This window comes from Bombina bombina, chromosome 5, assembly GCF_027579735.1.
Source record: "Bombina bombina isolate aBomBom1 chromosome 5, aBomBom1.pri, whole genome shotgun sequence".
Taxonomy (NCBI): Eukaryota; Metazoa; Chordata; class Amphibia; order Anura; family Bombinatoridae; genus Bombina; species Bombina bombina.
Window position 1 is genome coordinate 430079821 of NC_069503.1, and position 23515 is coordinate 430103335.

General features: G+C 43.7%; 1 protein-coding gene across 2 annotated transcripts in view; it reads right to left on the reverse strand.

The window, feature by feature from the left end:
* The window catches only part of ZNRF2 (zinc and ring finger 2), a 410887-nt gene that overhangs the window by 39307 nt on the left and 348065 nt on the right, over positions 1-23515 (reverse strand). For both annotated transcript variants that reach the window (XM_053714273.1, XM_053714274.1), the window contains exon 3: positions 18456-18561. In XM_053714273.1, the coding sequence (XP_053570248.1) occupies positions 18456-18561 (106 nt within the window). The remainder of the gene's footprint in view (positions 1-18455; positions 18562-23515) is intronic.

Below are 23515 nucleotides of genomic sequence, written 5' to 3' on the forward strand. Positions count from 1 at the left end.
TCCCAGAGTAGACAACAAACAATGCAGATGTTTGACGAAAATCCTTAGTAGCTTGTAAATAAAACTTTAAAGCACAAACCACATCAAGATTGTGTAACAGACGTTCCTTCTTTGAAGAAGGATTAGGACACAGAGACGGAACAACAATTTCCTGATTGATATTCTTATTATATACTACCTTAGGAAGAAACCCAGGTTTGGTACGCAAAACTACCTTATCTGCATGGAAGATCAGATAAGGGGAATCACACTGTAAGGCAGATAGCTCAGAAACTCTTCAAGCCGAAGAGATAGCTACTAAGAACAGAACTTTCCAAGATAAAAGATTGATATCTATGGAATGCAAAGGTTCAAATAGAACCCCTTGAAGAACTTTAAGAACTAAATTTAAACTCCATGGCGGAGCAACAGTTTTAAACACAGGCTTGATTCTAACTAAAGCCTGACAAAACGCCTGAACGTCTGGAACATCTGCCAGATGCTTGTGCAAAAGAATAGACAGAGCAGAGATCTGTCCCTTTAAGGAACTAGCTGATAATCCCTTTTCCAATCCTTCTTGGAGAAAAGATAAAATCCTAGGAATCCTGACCTTACTCAATGAGTAACCCTTGGATTCACACCAATGAAGATATTTACACCATATCTTATGATAGATTTTCCTGGTGAGCCTGAATCAAGGTATCAATGACCGACTCGGAGAAACCACGTTTTGATCAATCGTTCAATCTCCAAACAGTCAGACACAGAGAAATTAGATTTGGATGTTTGAATGGACCTTGGAGTAGAAGGTCCTGCCTCAGCGGCAGAGTCCATGGTGGAAAGGATGACATGTCCACCAGATCTGCATACCAAGTCCTGCGTGGCCACGCAGGTGCTATCAAAATCACTGAAGCTCTCTCCTGCTTGATCTTGGCAATCAGACACGGGAGGAGAAGAAATGGTGGAAACACATAAGCCAGGCTGAAGGACCAGGGCACTGCTAGAGCATCTATCAGCGCTGCCTGGGGATCCCTTGACTTGGACCCGTAACAAGGAAGTTTGGCGTTCTGACGGGACGCCATCAGATCCAGTTCTGGTTTGCCCCATAGTTGAATCAGCTGGGCAAATACCTCCGAATGGAGCTCCCACTCCCCCGGATGAAAAGTCTGCCGACTTAGAAAATCCGCCTCCCAGTTCTCTACTCCTGGGATATGGATAGCTGAGAGATGGCAAGAGTGAACCTCTGCCCATAGAATTATCTTGGAAACCTCCATCATTGCCAGGGGACTCCTTGTTCCCCCCTGATGGTTGATATAAGCTACAGTCGTGATATTGTCCGACTGAAATCTGATGAATCTGACCGCAGCTAGCTGAGGCCAAGCCTGAAGAGCATTGAATATAGCTCTGAGTTCCAGAATGTTTATCAGAAAGGAGGGCTTCCTCCTGAGTCCACGAACCCTGAGCCTTCAGGGAGTTCCAGACTGCGCCCCAGCCCAGAAGGCTGGCATCTGTCGTCACTATAGTCCACTCTGGCCTGCGGAAACTAATTCCCCTGGACAGATGGACCCGAGATAACCACCAGAGAAGAGAATCCCTGGTCTCTTGATCCAGATTTAACAGAGGAGACAAATCTGTGTAGTCCCCATTCCACTGATTGAGCATGCAAAGTTGCAGTGGTTTGAGATGTAGGCGGGCAAACAGAACTATGTCCATTGCCGCTACCATTAGGCCGATCATTTCCATACACTGAGCCACTGACGGCCGAGAAATGGAATGAAGAACACGGCAGGAAGTTAGAAGCTTTGATATCCTGACCTCTGTCAGAAAAATTTTCATCTCTACTGAATCAGAGTTCCTAGGAAGGAAACTCTTGTAAGAGGAGAGAGAGAACTCTTTTCTCTGTTCACTTTCCACCAGTGAGACCTCAGAAAGGCCAGAACAATGTCCGTATGGGACTTGGCGATTTGAAAAGTCGATGCCTGGAACAGAATGTCGTCTAGGTAAGGAGCCACCGATATGCACCGCGGCCTTAGAACCGCCAGAAGGAACCCTCGAACCTTCGTAAAGACTTTTGGCGCCGTGGCTAACCCGAAGGGAAGAGCCACAAACTGGTAATGCCCGTCTAGGAAGGAGAACCTGAGGAACTGATGATGCTCTCTGTGAATCGGAATGTGGAGATAAGCATCCTTTAAGTCCACGGTAGTCATATATTGACCCTCCTGGATCATAGGGAGGATGGTTCGGATTGTCTCCATCTTGAAGGATGGGACCCTGAGAAATTTGTTTAGGATCTTGTGATCCAAGATTGGTCTGAAAGTTCCCTCTTTTTTGGGAACTATAAACAGGTTTGAATAGAAACCCTGCCCCTGTTCCTCTCTTGGAACTGGGTGGATCACTCCCATAACCAGTAGGTCTTGAACGCAACGTAAGAATGCCTCTCTCTTTATCTGGTTTGCAGATAGTTGTGAGAGATGAAATCTCCCCTTTGGAGATGAACCTTTGAATTCCAGAAGATATCCCTGGGAAACAATCTCTAGTGCCCAGGGATCCTGGACGTCTCTTGCCCAAGCCTGGGCGAAGAGAGAAAGTCTGCCCCCAACTAGATCCACTCCCGGATCAGGGGCTACTCCTTCATGCTGTCTTAGAGGCAGCAGCAGGCTTTTTGGCATGCTTCCCTTTGTTCCAAGTCTGGTTAGGTCTCCAGACTGGTTTGGACTGGGTGAAATTTCCCTCTTGTTTTGCATTAGAGGAAGCCGGAGCTGCGCCACCCTTGAAGTTTCGAAAGGAACGAAAATTATTCTGTTTGGTCCTTAATTTATTGGACCTATCCTGAGGAAGGGCGTGACCTTTTCCTCCGGTAATGTCAGAGATGATCTCCTTCAGGCCATGCCCGAATAGGGTCTGTCCTTTGAAGGGGATGTTAAGAAGCTTAGACTTTGAAGTAACGTCTGCTGACCAGGACTTAAGCCATAACGCCCTACGCGACAGAATGGCAAAACCTGAATTCTTAGCCGTTAGCTTAGTTAAATGAAAAACAACGTCAGAAATAAAGGAATTAGCTAACTTAAGAGCTTTAATCCTGTCTAAGATATCATCTAATGGGGTCTCCACCTGTAGAGCCTCCTCAAGAGACTCAAACCAAAAAGCCACTGCAGCAGTAACTGGAGCAACGCATGCAAGAGGCTGGAGAATAAAACCTTGATGAATAAAAATTTTCTTAAGGAGACCCTCCAATTTTTTATCCATAGGATCTAGGAAAGCACAACTGTCCTCGACAGGGATAGTTGTACGCTTAGCTAGGGTAGAAACAGCTCCCTCCACCTTAGGGACCGTCTGCAACGAGTCCCGTATGGCGACATCTATGACAAACATCTTTTTAAAAGCAGGAGGGGGAGAGAACGGCACACCTGGTCTATCCCATTCCTTAGTAATAATTTCCGAAAACCTCTTAGGGACTGGAAAAACATCAGTGTAAACAGGCACTGCAAAGTATTTGTCCATTTTACACAATTTCTCTGGAACTACAATGGGGTCACAGTCATCCAGAGTCGCTAAAACCTCCCTGAGCAATAAGCGGAGGTGTTCAAACTTAAATTTAAACGCTGTCATTTCAGAATCGGACTGAAGTAAAGCCTTCCCTGAATCTGAAATGTCACCCTCAGATAGAAACTTCCTTGCACCGGCTTCGGAGCCTAGTGAGGGTATATCGGACACAGCTATTAAAGCGTCAGAAAGCTCTGTATTCGTTCTAGCCCCAGAGCTGTCTTGCTTTCCTTGTAACCCTGGCAGTTTGGACAATACCTCTGTGAGGGTAGAATTCATAACTGCCGCCATGTCCTGTAAGGTAAAAGAATTAGACGCGCTAGATGTACTTGGCGTCACTTGGGCGGGAGTTATAGGTTCTGACACATGGGGAGAGCTAGATGGCATAACCTCCCTTTTTTCAGTCTGAGAATTCTCTGGTGATAAATCTTTAAAAGCCATAATATGGTCTTTATAGTTTATAGATACTTCAGTACATTTGGTACACATTCTAAGAGGGGGTTCCACAATGGTTTATAAACATATTGAACAAGGAGTTTCCTCTATGTCAGACATGTTTAACAGACTAGAAATGACACCAGCAAGCTTGGAAAACACTTTAATAAATGTGAAATAGCAATTAAACAAAAACGGTACTTTAAGAGAAAAAAACTAGCAAAACTTAAACTGCAAAACAGTGTTAAAATGTAGTAAAGACTTCAAAATGTTTACAGTGTGTGTAAGGGACTAAAGCAACATCGCACCCACTTGCAAATGGATGATTAACCCCTTAGCCCCCAAACCGGATTCAAAAAACGTCAACCACCTGTAAAAGACAGCTAAGCACCTTGCCACAGCTCAAATACGATTAGGGAAGAAATAAGCCCTCTATAGTGGTCCTCAGATGCAAGAGGACTCCTCTAGGGAAGCTGGATGTCTCAGTCTGAAAGAAACTGCGCAACTGAAGTGCGAAAATAGGCCCCTCCCACCATGCACTCGATGTCAGAGGGGCCTTAAGGAAATACCCCTAGGAGTATCTGACTATGCCATGTGGAAAACTAGACCCCAAATAAAGACTTATCACCCTCAGAGAAAAAAACATAATTTATGCTTACCTGATAAATTCCTTTCTTCTGTTGTGTGATCAGTCCACGGGTCATCATTACTTCTGGGATATAACTCCTCCCCAACAGGAAATGCAAGAGGATTCACCCAGCAGAGCTGCATATAGCTCCTCCCCTCTACGTCAGTCCCAGTCATTCGACCAAGAATCAACGAGAAAGGAGTAACCAAGGGTGAAGTGGTGACTGGAGTATAATTTAAAAGATATTTACCTGCCTTAAAATAGGGCGGGCCGTGGACTGATCACACAACAGAAGAAAGGAATTTATCAGGTAAGCATAAATTATGTTTTCTTCTGTTATGTGTGATCAGTCCACGGGTCATCATTACTTCTGGGATACCAATACCAAAGCAAAAGTACACGGATGACGGGAGGGATAGGCAGGCTCATTATATAGAAGGAACCACTGCCTGAAGAACCTTTCTCCCAAAAATAGCCTCCGAAGAAGCAAAAGTGTCAAATTTGTAAAATTTGGAAAAAGTATGAAGCGAAGACCAAGTTGCAGCCTTGCAAATCTGTTCAACAGAGGCCTCATTCTTAAAGGCCCAAGTGGAAGCCACAGCTCTAGTGGAGTGAGCTGTAATTCTTTCAGGAGGCTGCTGACCAGCAGTCTCATAGGCTAAACGTATTATGCTACGAAGCCAAAAAGAGAGAGAGGTAGCAGAAGCTTTTTGACCTCTCCTCTGTCCAGAATAAACGACAAACAGGGAAGAAGTTTGGCGAAAATCTTTAGTTGCCTGCAAGTAGAACTTGAGGGCACGAACTACATCCAGATTGTGTAGAAGACGTTCCTTCTTTGAAGAAGGATTTGGACACAAGGATGGAACAACAATCTCTTGATTGATATTCCTGTTAGTGACCACCTTAGGTAAGAACCCAGGTTTAGTACGCAGAACTACCTTGTCTGAGTGAAAAATCAGATAAGGAGAATCACAATGTAAGGCTGATAACTCAGAGACTCTTCGAGCCGAGGAAATAGCCATTAAAAACAGAACTTTCCAAGATAACAATTTTATATCAATGGAATGAAGGGGTTCAAATGGAACACCCTGTAAAACGTTAAGAACTAAGTTTAAACTCCATGGCGGAGCAACAGCTTTAAACACAGGCTTGATCCTAGCTAAAGCCTGACAAAGGCCTGGACGTCTGGATTTTCTGACAGACGCCTGTGTAACAAGATGGACAGAGCTGAAATCTGTCCCTTTAATGAACTAGCTGATAAACCCTTTTCTAACCCTTCTTGTAGAAAAGACAATATCCTAGAGATCCTAACCTTACTCCAGGAGTAATGTCTGGATTCGCACCAGTATAGGTACTTACGCCATATTTTATGGTAAATCTTTCTGGTAACAGGCTTCCTAGCCTGTATCAGGGTATCAATAACCGACTCAGAAAAACCACGTTTTGATAAAATCAAACGTTCAATTTCCAAGCAGTCAGCTTCAGAGAAGTTAGATTTTGATGTTTGAATGGACCCTGTATCAGAAGGTCCTGTCTTAGAGGTAGAGACCAAGGCGGACAGGATGACATGTCCACTAGATCTGCATACCAAGTCCTGCGTGGCCATGCAGGCGCTATTAGAATCACTGATGCTCTCTCCTGCTTGATTTTGGCAATCAATCGAGGAAGCAGCGGAAAGGGTGGAAACACATAAGCCATCCCGAAGTTCCAAGGTGCTGTCAAAGCATCTATCAGAACCGCTCCCGGATCCCTGGATCTGGACCCGTAGCGAGGAAGTTTGGCGTTCTGGCGAGACGCCATGAGATCTATCTCTGGTTTGCCCCAACGTCGAAGTATTTGGGCAAAGACCTCCGGATGAAGTTCCCACTCCCCCGGATGAAAAGTCTGGCGACTCAAGAAATCCGCCTCCCAGTTCTCCACTCCCGGGATGTGGATTGCTGACAGGTGGCAAGAGTGAGACTCTGCCCAGCGAATTATCCTTGATACTTCCACCATTGCTAGGGAGCTTCTTGTCCCTCCCTGATGGTTGATGTAAGCTACAGTCGTGATGTTGTCCGACTGAAACCTGATGAACCCCCGAGTTGTTAATTGGGGCCAAGCTAGAAGGGCATTGAGAACTGCCCTCAATTCCAGAATGTTTATTGGAAGGAGACTCTCCTCCTGATTCCATAGTCCCTGAGCCTTCAGAGAATTCCAGACAGCGCCCCAACCTAGTAGGCTGGCGTCTGTTGTTACAATTGTCCAGTCTGGCCTGCTGAATGGCATCCCCCTGGACAGGTGTGGCCGATGAAGCCACCATAGAAGAGAATTTCTGGTCTCTTGATTCAGGTTCAGAGTAGGGGACAAATCTGAGTAATCCCCATTCCACTGACTTAGCATGCATAATTGCAGAGGTCTGAGGTGTAGGCGTGCAAAAGGTACTATGTCCATTGCCGCTACCATTAAGCCGATCACCTCCATGCATTGAGCTACTGACGGGTGTTGAATGGAATGAAGGACACGGCATGCATTTTGAAGCTTTGTTAACCTGTCCTCTGTCAGGTAAATCTTCATTTCTACAGAATCTATAAGAGTCCCCAAGAATGGAACTCTTGTGAGAGGAAAAAGAGAACTCTTCTTTTCGTTCACTTTCCATCCATGCGACCTTAGAAATGCCAGAACTAACTCTGTATGAGACTTGGCAGTTTGAAAGCTTGAAGCTTGTATTAGAATGTCGTCTAGGTATGGAGCTACCGAAATCCCTCGCGGTCTTAGTACCGCTAGAAGGGCACCCAGAACCTTTGTGAAGATTCTTGGAGCCGTAGCCAATCCGAATGGAAGAGCTACAAACTGGTAGTGCCTGTCTAAGAAGGCAAACCTTAGATACCGGTGATGATCTTTGTGGATCGGTATGTGAAGGTAAGCATCCTTTAAATCCACTGTGGTCATGTACTGACCCTCTTGGATCATGGGTAAGATTGTCCGAATAGTTTCCATTTTGAACGATGGAACTCTTAGGAATTTGTTTAGAATCTTTAAATCTAAGATTGGCCTGAAAGTTCCCTCTTTTTTGGGAACCACAAACAGGTTTGAGTAGAACCCTTGTCCTTGTTCCGACCGCGGAACCGGATGGATCACTCCCATTATTAACAGATCTTGTACGCAGCGTAGAAACGCTTCTTTCTTTATCTGGTTTGTTGACAACCTTGACAGATGAAATCTCCCTCTTGGGGGAGATAATTTGAAGTCTAGAAGGTATCCCTGAGATATGATCTCTAGTGCCCAGGGATCCTGAACATCTCTTGCCCAGGCCTGGGCGAAGAGAGAGAGTCTGCCCCCCACTAGATCCGGTCCCGGATCGGGGGCTCTCGGTTCATGCTGTCTTTGGGGCAGCAGCAGGTTTCCTGGCCTGCTTGCTCTTGTTCCAGGACTGGTTAGGCTTCCAGCCTTGCCTGTAACGAGCAACAGCTCCTTCCTGTTTTGGTGCAGTGGAGGTTGATGCTGCTCCTGTTTTGAAGTTCCGAAAGGGACGAAAATTAGACTGTCTAGCCTTAGCTTTGGCTTTGTCTTGAGGTAGGGCGTGGCCCTTACCTCCTGTAATGTCAGCGATAATCTCTTTCAAACCGGGCCCAAATAAAGACTGCCCCTTGAAAGGTATATTAAGTAATTTGGACTTAGAAGTAACATCAGCTGACCAGGATTTTAGCCACAGCGCCCTACGTGCCTGTATGGCGAATCCTGAGTTCTTAGCCGTAAGTTTGGTTAAATGTACTACGGCCTCCGAAATGAAGGAATTAGCTAGTCTAAGGACTCTAAGCCTGTCCGTAATGTCGTCTAGCGTAGATGAACTAAGGTTCTCTTCAAGCGACTCAATCCAAAATGCTGCCGCAGCCGTAATCGGCGCGATACATGCAAGGGGTTGTAATATAAAACCTTGTTGAACAAACATTTTCTTAAGGTAACCCTCTAATTTTTTATCCATTGGATCTGAGAAAGCACAGCTATCCTCCACCGGGATAGTGGTACGCTTAGCTAAAGTAGAAACTGCTCCCTCCACCTTGGGGACCGTTTGCCATAAGTCCCGAGTGGTGGCGTCTATTGGAAACATCTTTCTAAAAATTGGAGGGGGTGAGAACGGCACACCGGGTCTATCCCACTCCTTAGTAACAATTTCAGTTAGTCTCTTAGGTATAGGAAAAACGTCAGTACTCGCCGGTACCGCAAAGTATTTATCCAACCTACACAGTTTCTCTGGTATTGCAACGGTGTTACAATCGTTGAGAGCTGCTAAGACCTCCCCTAGTAATACACGGAGGTTCTCCAATTTAAATTTAAAATTTGAAATATCTGAGTCCAATCTGTTTGGATCAGAACCGTCACCCACAGAATGAAGCTCTCCGTCCTCATGCTCTGCGAGCTGTGACGCAGTATCAGACATGGCCCTAGCATTGTCAGCGCACTCTGTTCTCACCCCAGAGTGATCACGCTTGCCTCTTAGTTCTGGTAATTTAGACAAAACTTCAGTCATAACAGTAGCCATATCTTGTAATGTTATCTGTAATGGCCGCCCAGATGTACTAGGCGCCAAAATATCACGCACCTCCCGGGCGGGAGATGCAGGTACTGCCGCGTGAGGCGAGTTAGTCGGCATAACTCTCCCCTCGCTGTTTGGTGAAATTTGTTCACATTGTACAGATTGACTTTTATTTAAAGTAGCATCAATACAGTTAGTACATAAATTTCTATTGGGCTCCACCTTGGCATTGGAACAAATGACACAGATATCTTCCTCTGAGTCAGACATGTTTAACACACTAGCAAAAAACTTACAACTTGGTTATAATCTTTTTTAGCAAAAAACGTACTGTGCCTCAAAGAGGTACTAACGATTAAATGACAGTTGAAATAATGAACTGAAAAACAGTTATAGCATCAAACTTTAAAACAACAAAACTTTTAGCAAAGGTTTGTTCCCATTAGTAAAATAACAATAATTAGATTTGACATAAAAAATACAAAGCAACGTTTTTATTCACAGTCACTATAAGAATTCTCACAGCTCTGCTGAGAGAATTTACCTCCCTTCAAAGAAGTTTGAAGACCCCTGAGATCTATCAGAGATGAACCGGATCATGCAGGAAATATAAAAGTAACTGACTGGTATTTTTTGATGCGTAGCAAAGAGCGCCAAAAACGGCCCCTCCCTCTCCCACACAGCAGTGAAGAGAAACGAAACTGTCACAATTAAAGCAAAAAAACTGCCAAGTGGAAAATAATGCCCAAATATTTATTCACACAGTACCTCAGCAATGTAAACGATTCTACATTCCAGCAAAAAACGTTTAACATGATAAATAGTTATTAAAAAGGATTAGTGACCTTTAACAGAGTAGTTCCGGTGAAATACCATCCCCAGAATACTGAAGTGTATACATACATGTCATTTTAACGGTATGGCAGGATTTTTTCATCAATTCCATTCAGAAAATAAAGACTGCTACATACCTCAATGCAGATTCATCTGCCCGCTGTCCCCTGATCTGAAGCCTTTACCTCCCTCAGATGGCCGAGAACAGCAATATGATCTTAACTACTCCGGTTAAAATCATAGTAAAAAACTCTGACAGATTCTTCCTCAAACTCTGCCAGAGAAGTAATAACACGCTCCGGTGCTATTTTAAAATAACAAACTTTTGATTGAAGTCATAAAAACTAAGTATAATCACCATAGTCCTCTCACACATCCTATCTAGTCGTTGGGTGCAAGAGAATGACTGGGACTGACGTAGAGGGGAGGAGCTATATGCAGCTCTGCTGGGTGAATCCTCTTGCATTTCCTGTTGGGGAGGAGTTATATCCCAGAAGTAATGATGACCCGTGGACTGATCACACATAACAGAAGAAAACATCCGATTAATGAAACATGTAAACGTTTTGTCACTAATTAATATGAATATTAACATGAGTATTACCCCATTTTGTAAGCATGATCCCAGTCGTTGTAAAATCACTGCATCTAGCTTACCTCAATATACACAAGGTTCTGTCAGCATTTTCTAGAACTTATCCTTTATCTAGAAATAAAAGTACTGAACATACCTCAAAGCAGGTAATCTGCAGACCGTTCCCTCAACTGAAGTTATCCCATACTCTTCAGTTATGTGTGAGAACAGCAATGGACCTTAGTTACAAACCACTAAGATCATCAACCTCCAGGCAGAACTCTTCTTCTAATTTCTGCCTGAGAGTAAAACAGTACAACGCTGGTACCGTTTAAAAATAACAAACTCTTGATTGAAGGCAAAACTACACTAAGTCACCACATATCTCTTTATACTTCCTATCTTGTCGAGAGTTTCAAAGAGAATGCCTGGAGGTGAGGGTTAGGGGAGGAGCTATATAGACAGCTCTGCTGTGGGTGTCCTCTTTGCAACTTCCTGTTGGGAAGGAGAATATCCCACAAGTAATGGATGAACCCGTGGAATGGATACACCTTACAAGAGAAATGAGTTTTCTAAATCCAGCAAACAACTGATCCAGCCTTATCTAAACTCACGAGTGGTGTAGATTTTCCACTGAACAAAACTCACAAAATCCAAAAAGAATGGATAGAAAGAATAGAACCATACACAAGCCTAAAAATGCACATTAGGAATTATTTGAATTATTTCCATGTTTAAAGGAATAGTCTAGTCAAAATTAAACTTTCATGATTCAGATAGAGCATGCAATTTTAAGCAACTTTCTAATATTATCAGTTTTTCTTCATTCTCTTGGTGTCTTTATTTGAAAAAGCAAGAACGTAATCATTGGCTCATTTTTGGTTCAACACCTGGGTAGCGCTTTCTGATTGGTCTCTAAATGAAGCCACCAATCAGCAAGGGCTACATTCAAATAAAGATACAAAGAGAATGAAGAAAATTTGATAATAGGAGTAAATTAGAAAGTTGCTTAAAATTGCCAGTGGATATTTGTCTTTGTAATGTAATATAATATCAGTCAGAGAAAAGATCCACTCACCAAGATTACCTTTGGTACAAAACAAAGAAAACCCTGGTGAGTAAATCCTTTCTCTGACTGATTCTATCTATACTGTGGAAGCACCCTAGTTAGCTGTTCGTCTAAAAACCGTGAGTGCTGGCCTACTGGACATTTTATATATATATATATATATATATATATATATATATATATATATATATACATACACACATACAGTATATATATATATATATATATATATATATATATATATATATATATATATATATATATATAACACAAGCCATAGAAAAATGACTAAGACAGTCTGAGCTTTTAAAGGTAAAAGTTCAACATTTATTCAAAGAAACATTAGGGTATAAATGGTGCCAGAAGAATAAAATAAATATTAGGGGACCGCCCACATACAAGAAAAAACGGATGAGGGCCTTGGACTCTCCCTATCCTGAAGAAAAGGAATTTATCTGGTAAGCATAAATTATGTTTTCCTTTCTAAGATAGGAAGAGTCCACGGCTTCAGTCCTTACTGTTGGGCAAACTATACCCAAGCTCCAGAGGACACTGAATAAATAACGGGAAGGAACACAAAGGAAGAGGCGGACTCTATTTTGAGGGCACCACAGCCTGCAAAACTTTTCTCTCGAAAACTGCTTCAGTCGAAGCAAAAACATCAAACTTGTAAACTTTTGAAAAAGTATGTAAGGAGGACCCGGTAGCCGCCTTACAAATCTGATTAATAGAGGCCTTGTTCTTAAAGGCCCAAGAGGAAGCCACTGCTCTAGTGGAATGAGCCGTTATCCTCTCAAGAGGACAAGGTCCCGTTGTCTCATAAGCTAATCGGATGACACTCCTTAACCAAAAAGATAGGGAAGTCGAAGTAGCCTTCTGCCCCTTACACTTCCCAGAATAGACAACAAAGAGGATGATTGTCTAAACTCCTTAGTAGCCTGAAGATAGAACTTCAAGGTGCGATCCACATCAAAATTGTGAAGTAAGCGTTCCTTCGATGAAGAAGGATTAGGATACAAGGAAGGAACCACATCTCCTGATTGATGTTTTCAATCCGACACAACCTTAAAGGGCCAGTTTACACAGCAAACACCAGTCTATGTCCATAAAGGAAATACAGTGACTAAAGAAAATAAACATATATAGTTAAACTTGCTAAATATATGTTTAGCAAAGTTTAGCTTTTTATTCCTGCTTCTGTGAGTATTATCCACGGTGCTGGCACTCCCCCATGAAAGGGCAGAGCTGTGCTTTAGTCTAGCACTCCCACTCTCCAATCATAGGCTATATGTAAATTCCTATGTATAATGAGCATTAGAAATTTGCCTGCACAACAAATCCTCTCTATTTTAGTAAAAATAAATCTTTTTTAAATATTCCTATGTGTAATAAAAGTCAGAGCTTTGACTGCAGACATTGGCTCTGTAAGATTGATGAGACTGAGAACAGCTGTAGAACGGCAAGACAAGCAGAGAGATCACTTCAGCTAAACTTCTCACAGCGTGTAGTGAGCATATCAGGAGGACTACGTACTTGTAACAAAACAGATTCTCACTGCAGAAATCCATATGCTGGTCGCTGTCTGCACAAATACAGAGGTAACAATTTCAGGTCAAACGATGTCTGTGTTGTTACAAGTACGTAGCCCTCCTGATATGCTCACTACACAATGTGAGAAGTTTAGCTGAAGTGATCTCTCTGCTGGTCTTGCTGTTCTCAGTATCATCAATCTTACAGAGCTGATGTCTGCAGTCAAAGCTCTGACTTTTATTACACGTAGGAATTTTTAGCAGGCAATGCAGGGCAGTCATGGCATCTGAGCAAGTAAACAGCTATACAATGTATTGAAACGTTTGCTCAGGTCATCAGGCACAGCTCATCAGACAGCTTGTTGAAAAAGCTTTAGGAGAGGACAGCACATGCGCAATTCACTGTGGGGGAGTAACAGCAGACTGGCCGTGCGGCCAGAACATTTTCTAAGGGGTTTAGGCAAAGTGCATTGTATAGAGACATTTCAAAAAAATATTTCTAAATACAGAGCATGATTAAAAAAAAATGTTCAGCACCACTATACTCAACTATTCCTGCTATTGTGTTTAAAAATTGAACACTTTTTGGGTAAACTGTCCCTTTAAGAAGAAAACCTAATTTAGTACATAAAACTGCCTTATCTGCATGAAAAAAATCAGATAAGGGGGCTCACACTGCAAAGCAGAGATCTCAGAAACTCTGTGTGCAGAGGCAATAGCCAATAAAAAGAGAACCTTCCAAGATAACAATTTAATCTCAACGGAATGCAGAGGCTCAAATGGAACCTGCAAAACCCCAAAAAAAGATTTAGGCTCCAAGGAGGAGCCCCAGATCTAAACACAGGTCTGATCCTAATCAGAGCCTTAACAAAGGACTGCACGTCTGGAAACTCAGCCAGTCTCTTGTGCAATAAAACCGACAGGGCCGAAATCTGTCCCCTCAGGGAACTAGCAGAATGGCCCTTCTCCAGCCCATCCTGGAAAAAAGATTAGATCCTGGCAACCTTAACTCTGTGCCAGGAAAAACTACTGGTTTACGAGCTTGAATAACACTCTCAGAGAAACTTCTGAGAAACCTCTCTTGGCTAAGACTAAGCGTTCAATCACCACGCAGTCAGCCTCAGAGAATCTAGATTTTGATGAACAAATGGACCTTGCATCAGCAAGTCTCTGCAACAAGGTAACTTCCACGGAGGAGATGAGGACACCCCCACTAGAGCCGCAAACCATGTTCTTCGCGGCCACGATGGAGCAATCAGGATTACTGATACCCGCTCCTGCTTGATGCGGGCCACCACTCGAGGAAGAAGTGGTAATGGAGGAAAAAGATACGAGTTTGAACCTCCAGGGCACTGCTAGTGCATCTAATAGATCCGCTTGGGGATCCCTCGATCTCGACCCGTTCTTGGGTAGCTTGGTATTGAGACGGGACACCATGAGATCTATCTCCAGTGTCCCCCACTTGCTGCATATCTCTGCGAGCACCTCGGGATGGAGAGACCATTACCCTGGATGGAAGGATTGCCTGCTGAGAAAATCCGCCTCCCAGTTGTCCACAGCCAGAATGTGGATCTCCGACAGCGAACCGCTTTGGGCCTCTGCCCACTTCAGAATCTGGGATACTTCCTTCATCGCCAAGGAACTTCTCGTTCCCCCCTGATAGTTGATGTAAGCCACTGAAGTTATATAGTCTGATTGGAATCTGATAAACTGGGACGAACCCAGAAGTGGCCAAGAGTTCAAGGCCTTGAAGATTTCCCGTAGTTTCAAAATATTGATCGGGAGGGAGGACTCCTCTTGAGTCCACAACCCCTGTGCCTTCCTGGCACCCCAAACAGCTCCCCATCCGGATAGGCTTACGTCCGTAGTCACAATCTCCCAGGATCGTCTTAAGAAGCATGTCCCCCGGGACAGATGATCTGGACAGAGCAACCAAGAGAGAGATTCTCTCGACCGGCTGTCTAATACAATCTGTTGAGACAGATCTGAATGATCGCCGTTCCACTGCCTCACAATGCACAGTTGTAAAGGTCTGAGATGGAACCTGGCAAAAGGAATAATGTCCATGCAGGACACCATGAGACTAATCACCTCCATACACTAAGCTACAGAGGGACTCAAGGATGTCCGGAGGGCAAGACATGCCGAAGTTAGCGTGCAACGTCTCTGGTCTGTTAGAAATATCCTCATGGATATGGAGTCTATTATAGTACCCAGGAATTCCACCTTGGTACTTGGGATAAGAAAACTCTTTTCCAAGTTTATCTTCCATCCATTTGATCGAAGAAGACTGAGAAGGGACTCCAAGAATTCTTCTGCAAGACGAAAGGATGGTGCTTGCACCAGAATAGTATGGGGCTACTGCAATACCCTGAGTTCTGGCAACAGCTAGAAGAGCCCCCAGAACCTTCGTAAAGATTCTTGGAGCAGTAGCTAGGCCAAATGGAAGGACAATGAACTGGAAGTGCTGGTCCAGGAATGGAAAGCTCAGGAACTGAAAGTGTTCCCTATGGATTGGAACATGAAGGTAAGCGTCCTTCAGATCTATAGTACTCATAAACTGGCCTTCCTGAATTTAAGGAAGGATGGACCTTATCGTCTCCATCTTGAAGGAAGGGACACTGAGAAATTTGTTTAAGCACAGGTCCAGAATTGGGCGGAAAGTTCCCTCCTTCTTTGGGAACACAAAAAGGTTAGAATAAAACCCCAATCCTAATAGGCACCGGGACAACTCCTAAGGAGGATAGATCCCGAATGCACCCTAGAAAGGCATCCCTCTGTTCTGGTCTGGTACACAGATTCGAGAGATAGAATCTGCCCCCTGAGATACCACCTCCAGGACCCACAGATGCTGTACATCTTTGAACCAGGCGAGGCAGTCTGCCCCCTACACGATCAGATCCCAGATCGGAGGCCACCCCTTCATGCCAATTTGTTTTTGGCGGGCTTCTTATTTTGTTTGGATTTATTCCAGGACTGAGCCAGCTTCCAAGTACTCTTGGCTTGGGCTTGGAGGAGGATTGTTGTCGTTGGGATTTTTCAGAACGAAAGGAACAAAAATGAGAAGATTGTCGTCCCTTAGACTTGTTCTTCTTATTGCGGTAGGAAGGCACCCTTGCCTCCGGTAACCGTAGAAATAATGGAGTCCAGGCCTGGACCAAATAAAATCTTTCCCTTGAAGGGAAGAGAAAGGAGTTTGGACTTAGAAGTTATATCCACAGGCCAAGACTTCAACCAGAGCGCCCGGCGGGCTAGGACCGCAAAGCCAGAGGCCTTTGCATTTAGGCGAATAATTTGCATGTTCACATCACAGATAAAAGAATTAGCAATTCTCAGAGCTTTAATTCTGTCTTGAATATCCTCGAGGGGAGACTCCACCTCAATGAGTTCCGACAAAGAGTCGCACCAGTAGGTAGCCGCTCCAGCAACTGTGGCAACTGCAGCCGCCGGTTGAAACAATAATTTCCCGTATGTTGAAACATCTTTCTCAGAAAGGTTTCTATTTTCTTATCCATCGGCTCTCTGAACGAAGAATTATCCTCAAGAGGTATAGTAGTACGTTTAGCAAGCATAGAGATAGCACAATACACCTTAGGAATGGAGACCCACAAATCAAGTTGAGAGTCCGGGACCTGGAACAACTTTTTAAAAGTAGACAAGGGGGAAAAGGAAGAACCAATTCTTTCCCATTAGTTCTTAATAATGTTCACCATCTTAACCGGCACAGGAAAAGTCAAAGGAACTTTACTGTCTTCATAAACTCTGTCTAACTTAGGTATCATAGGTTCTTCAGGCAGTGTGGCCTCTGGAACCTCTAACGTAGACAGAACCTCCTTTAATAAAAAATGCAAGTGCTCAATTTTAAATCTAAAGGACGATTCCTCCGCAGTAGGAGGCTTAGACGCTAAGGACTCCGATCCAGAAAGTTCACCCTCTGAAGCTACAGAGGTTAACTCATCATCGGATAACTGGGACATAATAGCTAAATCCGATAAATATTTAGATGACTCTGGGTAAGGAGAGCTATGTTTAACCTTTATCTTACGTTTGTTAGAGCGAGGTAATGCACACACCGCAGACACCGCAGTTTGTAGACACCGCAGTTTGACATCGCAGACACCGCAGTTTGTAACTGCGCGGCAAAGTCCGCAGGAGAAAGGCCACCTCCAGATGGGTAGTAATCTCACGGGAGAGAAGTAGACGGCTCAGAGGGACTAAGAGCCTTAGCAGGTTGGCTCCCTTCTTAGACTTTATAACGGTGTTAAGGCATGTGGAACATAATTGAGTGGGTGGGAAAACCACAGCCTCCTCACAATATAAACAGGTATGATTTAGTTCAGAAGGAGTACCTTCTAACATGTCAGAGTCCTCCATAGCTCAGGTTATACCCATAGAAGGACACAAATAAAAAAGTTTTTTAATATAGAAAACTGCACCTTTATACTCCTAATGGCTGGTGCACTTACCACCTCCTAGACCCAGACAGTTAACAGAAGAAACACTCTCCTCAGGTTAAAGTCTCAGCCGGAATGGAGGAAATGAACATAGACCACACCCGACCACATGGAGTGCAAGACAGTACTTCCCCTGTTATTACAAGTACAGCAAGTAATAGGAGCTGTGCAACAGTTTAATAAAATGAAAGAATGACTGGGGTAGTGAGGAAGTGGGAGGGATATTTAAGCCTTTGGCTAGGGTGTCTTTGCCTCATCCTGGTGGCCAGGTGTTGTATTTCACAACAGTAAGGAATGAAGCCGTGGACTCTCCCTATCTTAGAAAGGAAATAAACACTAATTATTCACATTCTGCTGGGGATCACAGGTTTAAAGAAATGGAAGGACAACCTGAACTATATGGCCTTTAAACCTTCATATTAGAGAAGGCTGCAACAGAAGACGTACGGTTCCTATACCTTAGAAGAAAAACAAAACACCATATGTAATATATAAAAAATGTTTTAACTTGCTGGAAAAAGCCTTTAGACTTGCAAAGTCTTATCTATACTGGACCCAGAATATGATGAATTGTAAAGCAATTAAAGGGGCATTTTAACGCATTCAAGCATTTCTTTTGGCATTACTTGCCCTTGATAACTAGGTGTTAAATGGTTGCAGAGGTTAAGCACATAGGTTAAATCCTTCTCAAGAGTCACAAGGGTCAACCAATTAGGAGAGGCTCTTGAAAATACCTGCAAAACATTGTTTTTTGTTCAACTTAACCTATGCATTTAACCCATTTAGATCATGTCTCAGATTCTCTAGGGGAATTCTTACAATTCATTGTAATATTGGACACATACATGAGCCGTCTAAAATGCATTTAATAAAAACAGGAAGTTGTACAATACTTGCCCTTTGTGATATATACATAGACACGGCAGTCTTGCTATAGTGTCTCCCTGCTGAAGCTCCTCCAGGCATATCGAACATTCACCGGCATCTTTACTGAGCACGTCCTCTGTACAAAGAAAAATAACATTGTTCCCATTTAATGAATTAGAAACTTAAAAAGTATATGAATCGAACTAGATGATAAGGATGATTCCCATACTATTAGTTGACAGTGATACTCCCCACAAGAACATCAGGTTTTCAAAAACAGAACCTTAATACAATTTAGACAGAACCACCCCTCCCCTGCAATTTAACGACTGACTGCATTTTAACACATACAGAGACATTTTGGCTATTTATAATCATAAGAGATCACAAAATGGAATGTGTACAATGGTCAGAAATGTTTTATGCACCTAAACAGTATTTTGTATATAGCAGGGTTCTTTAAACTTTTTCCCCCAAGACCCAGTGCAATGATACCAGATACCTTTGTGACCCTATTTTTATGCTTGGTCTGAACATTTCCTAAGTAATATACAACAAGATAGCTGCAATGTTTGGCAAAGTGACTAAAATTTGTAGTCCCACTTGAAAGTGTTGTAAAAGGTAATAACACACACACACTCATATAAACACAGACACACACACACAACAACACTCATAACACACACACACACACACACGTCACAGCCCAGTAAACATGGTCTTGCGACCCAGTAAAGGGTCCCGACCTGTGGTTTGAATAACCCTGGAATAAAGTATGCATCCATACAGTATATGTTTGGGTAACACCTAGAATGTAGCTTGCCTGCGTTTATGCAAGTAAATGTGGCCCAAAGATTACAATAGGAGGTGAAATAATAAGTGAAGTGCATATATTATACAGATCTGTGATACAAATGCAGTGGCAGATAAATTACATACATAGTTAGCCCATATATTGTAGTTCTGTTTACATAATAACAAGGGGTTTATGACTAAATGTAACAGGGGATTTCAAGAAACAGAAAAAATGCAAATAACGTGTTCTAATGTGTTATAGAGCACTGTATCAATGTACTATTGCTTGCATACAATAAATTTATTTTATTGTTCTAGAGCAGCAATGCACTACTGAGAACTAGCTGGCTACACACATATGCCTCACTGGATAACTAAGTACCAATAATGTGTCTGACTTCTTTACAGGGGTTAAACACAGAGTTATATGCAATCGTACAAAAATAAAAATGTAAAACAGAATTTATGTTTACCTGATAAATTTCTTTCTCCAACGGTGTGTCCGGTCCACGGCGTCATCCTTACTTGTGGGATATTCTCTTCCCCAACAGGAAATGGCAAAGAGCCCAGCAAAGCTGGTCACATGATCCCTCCTAGGCTCCGCCTACCCCAGTCATTCGACCGACGTTAAGGAGGAATATTTGCATAGGAGAAACCATATGGTACCGTGGTGACTGTAGTTAAAGAAAATAAAATATCAGACCTGATTAAAAAAAAACCAGGGCGGGCCGTGGACCGGACACACCGTTGGAGAAAGAAATTTATCAGGTAAACATAAATTCTGTTTTCTCCAACATAGGTGTGTCCGGTCCACGGCGTCATCCTTACTTGTGGGAACCAATACCAAAGCTTTAGGACACGGATGAAGGGAGGGAGCAAATCAGGTCACCTAAATGGAAGGCACCACGGCTTGCAAAACCTTTCTCCCAAAAATAGCCTCAGAAGAAGCAAAAGTATCAAACTTGTAAAATTTGGTAAAAGTGTGCAGTGAAGACCAAGTCGCTGCCCTACATATCTGATCAACAGAAGCCTCGTTCTTGAAGGCCCATGTGGAAGCCACAGCCCTAGTGGAATGAGCTGTGATTCTTTCGGGAGGCTGCCGTCCGGCAGTCTCGTAAGCCAATCTGATGATGCTTTTAATCCAAAAAGAGAGAGAGGTAGGAGTTGCTTTTTGACCTCTCCTTTTACCTGAATAAACAACAAACAAGGAAGATGTTTGTCTAAAATCCTTTGTAGCATCTAAATAGAATTTTAGAGCGCGAACAACATCCAAATTGTGCAACAAACGTTCCTTCTTTGAAACTGGTTTTGGACACAGAGAAGGTACGATAATCTCCTGGTTAATGTTTTTGTTAGAAACAACTTTTGGAAGAAAACCAGGTTTAGTACGTAAAACCACCTTATCTGCATGGAACACCAGATAAGGAGGAGAACACTGCAGAGCAGATAATTCTGAGACTCTTCTAGCAGAAGAAATCGCAACTAAAAACAAAACTTTCCAAGATAATAACTTAATATCAACGGAATGTAAGGGTTCAAACGGAACCCCCTGAAGAACTGAAAGAACTAAATTGAGACTCCAAGGAGGAGTCAAAGGTTTGTAAACAGGCTTGATTCTAACCAGAGCCTGAGCAAAGGCTTGAACATCTGGCACAGCTGCCAGCTTTTTGTGAAGTAATACCGACAAGGCAGAAATCTGTCCCTTCAGGGAACTAGCAGATAATCCTTTGTCCAATCCTTCTTGAAGGAAGGATAGAATCCTAGGAATCTTAACCTTGTCCCAAGGGAATCCTTTAGATTCACACCAACAGATATATTTTTTCCAAATTTTGTGGTAAATCTTTCTAGTCACAGGCTTTCTGGCCTGAACAAGAGTATCGATAACAGAATCTGAGAATCCTCGCTTCGATAAAATCAAGCGTTCAATCTCCAAGCAGTCAGCTGGAGTGAAACCAGATTCGGATGTTCGAACGGACCCTGAACAAGAAGGTCTCGTCTCAAAGGTAGCTTCCAAGGTGGAGCCGATGACATATTCACCAGATCTGCATACCAAGTCCTGCGTGGCCACGCAGGAGCTATCAAGATCACCGACGCCCTCTCCTGCTTGATCCTGGCTATCAGCCTGGGGATGAGAGGAAATGGCGGGAACACATAAGCTAGTTTGAAGGTCCAAGGTGCTACTAGTGCATCCACTAGAGCCGCCTTGGGATCCCTGGATCTGGCCCCGTAGCAAGGAACTTTGAAGTTCTGACGAGAGGCCATCAGATCCATGTCTGGAATGCCCCACAGGTGAGTGACTTGGGCAAAGATTTCCGGATGGAGTTCCCACTCCCCCGGATGCAATGTCTGCCGACTCAGAAAATCCGCTTCCCAATTTTCCACTCCTGGGATGTGGATAGCAGACAGGTGGCAGGAGTGAGACTCCGCCCAAAGAATAATTTTGGTTACTTCTTCCATCGCTAGGGAACTTCTTGTTCCCCCCTGATGGTTGATGTACGCAACAGTCGTCATGTTGTCTGATTGAAACCGTATGAACCTGGTCCTCGCAAGCTGGGGCCAGGCCTGGAGAGCATTGAATATCGCTCTCAGTTCCAGAATATTTATCGGTAGAAGAGATTCTTCCCGAGACCAAAGACCCTGAGCTTTCAGGGATCCCCAGACCGCGCCCCAGCCTATCAGACTGGCGTCGGTCGTGACAATGACCCACTCTGGTCTGTGGAACATCATCCCTTGAGACAGATTGTCCAGGGACAGCCACCAACGGAGTGAGTCTCTGGTCCTCTGATTTACTTGTATCTTCGGAGACAAGTCTGTATAGTCCCCATTCCACTGACTGAGCATGCACAGTTGTAATGGTCTTAGATGAATGCGCGCAAAAGGAACTATGTCCATCGCCGCCACCATCAAACCGATCACTTCCATGCACTGAGCTATGGAAGGAAGAGGAACGGAATGAAGTATCCGACAAGAGTCCAGAAGCTTTGTTTTTCTGGCCTCTGTTAGAAAGATCCTCATTTCTAAGGAGTCTATAATTGTTCCCAAGAAGGGAACCCTTGTTGACGGGGATAGAGAACTCTTTTCCACGTTCACTTTCCAGCCGTGAGATCTGAGAAAGGCCAGGACAATGTCCGTGTGAGCCTTTGCTTGAGGAAGGGACGACGCTTGAATCAGAATGTCGTCCAGGTAAGGTACTACTGCAATGCCCCTTGGTCTTAGCACCGCTAGAAGGGACCCTAGTACCTTTGTGAAAATCCTTGGAGCAGTGGCTAATCCGAAAGGAAGCGCCACGAACTGGTAATGTTTGTCCAGGAATGCAAACCTTAGGAACCGATGATGTTCCTTGTGGATAGGAATATGTAGATACGCATCCTTTAAATCCACCGTGGTCATGAATTGACCTTCCTGGATGGAAGGAAGGATAGTTCGAATGGTTTCCATCTTGAACGATGGGACCTTGAGAAATTTGTTTAAGATCTTGAGATCTAGGATTGGTCTGAACGTTCCCTCTTTTTTGGGAACTATGAACAGATTGGAGTAGAACCCCATCCCTTGTTCTCTTAATGGAACAGGATGAATCACTCCCATTTTTAACAGGTCTTCTACACAATGTAAGAACGCCTGTCTTTTTATGTGGTCTGAAGACAACTGCGACCTGTGGAACCTCCCCCTTGGGGGAAGTCCCTTGAATTCCAGAAGATAACCCTGGGAGACTATTTCTAGCGCCCAAGGATCCAGAACATCTCTTGCCCAAGCCTGAGCGAAGAGAGAGAGTCTGCCCCCCACCAGATCCGGTCCCGGATCGGGGGCCAATATTTCATGCTGTCTTGGTAGCAGTGGCAGGTTTCTTGGCCTGCTTTCCCTTGTTCCAGCCTTGCATTGGTCTCCAAGCTGGCTTGGCCTGAGAAGTATTACCCTCCTGCTTAGAGGACGTAGCACCTTGGGCTGGTCCGTTTTTACGAAAGGGACGAAAATTAGGTCTATTTTTTGCCTTGAAAGGCCGATCCTGAGGAAGGGCGTGGCCCTTACCCCCAGTGATATCAGAGATAATCTCTTTCAAGTCAGGACCAAACAACGTTTTCCCCTTGAAAGGAATGTTTAGTAGCTTGTTCTTGGAAGACGCATCAGCCGACCAAGATTTCAACCAAAGCGCTCTGCGCGCCACAATAGCAAACCCAGAGTTCTTAGCCGCTAACTTAGCCAATTGCAAAGAGGCGTCTAGAGTGAAAGAATTAGCCAATTTGAGAGCATTGATTCTGTCCATAATCTCCTCATAAGGAGGAGAGTCACTATCGAGC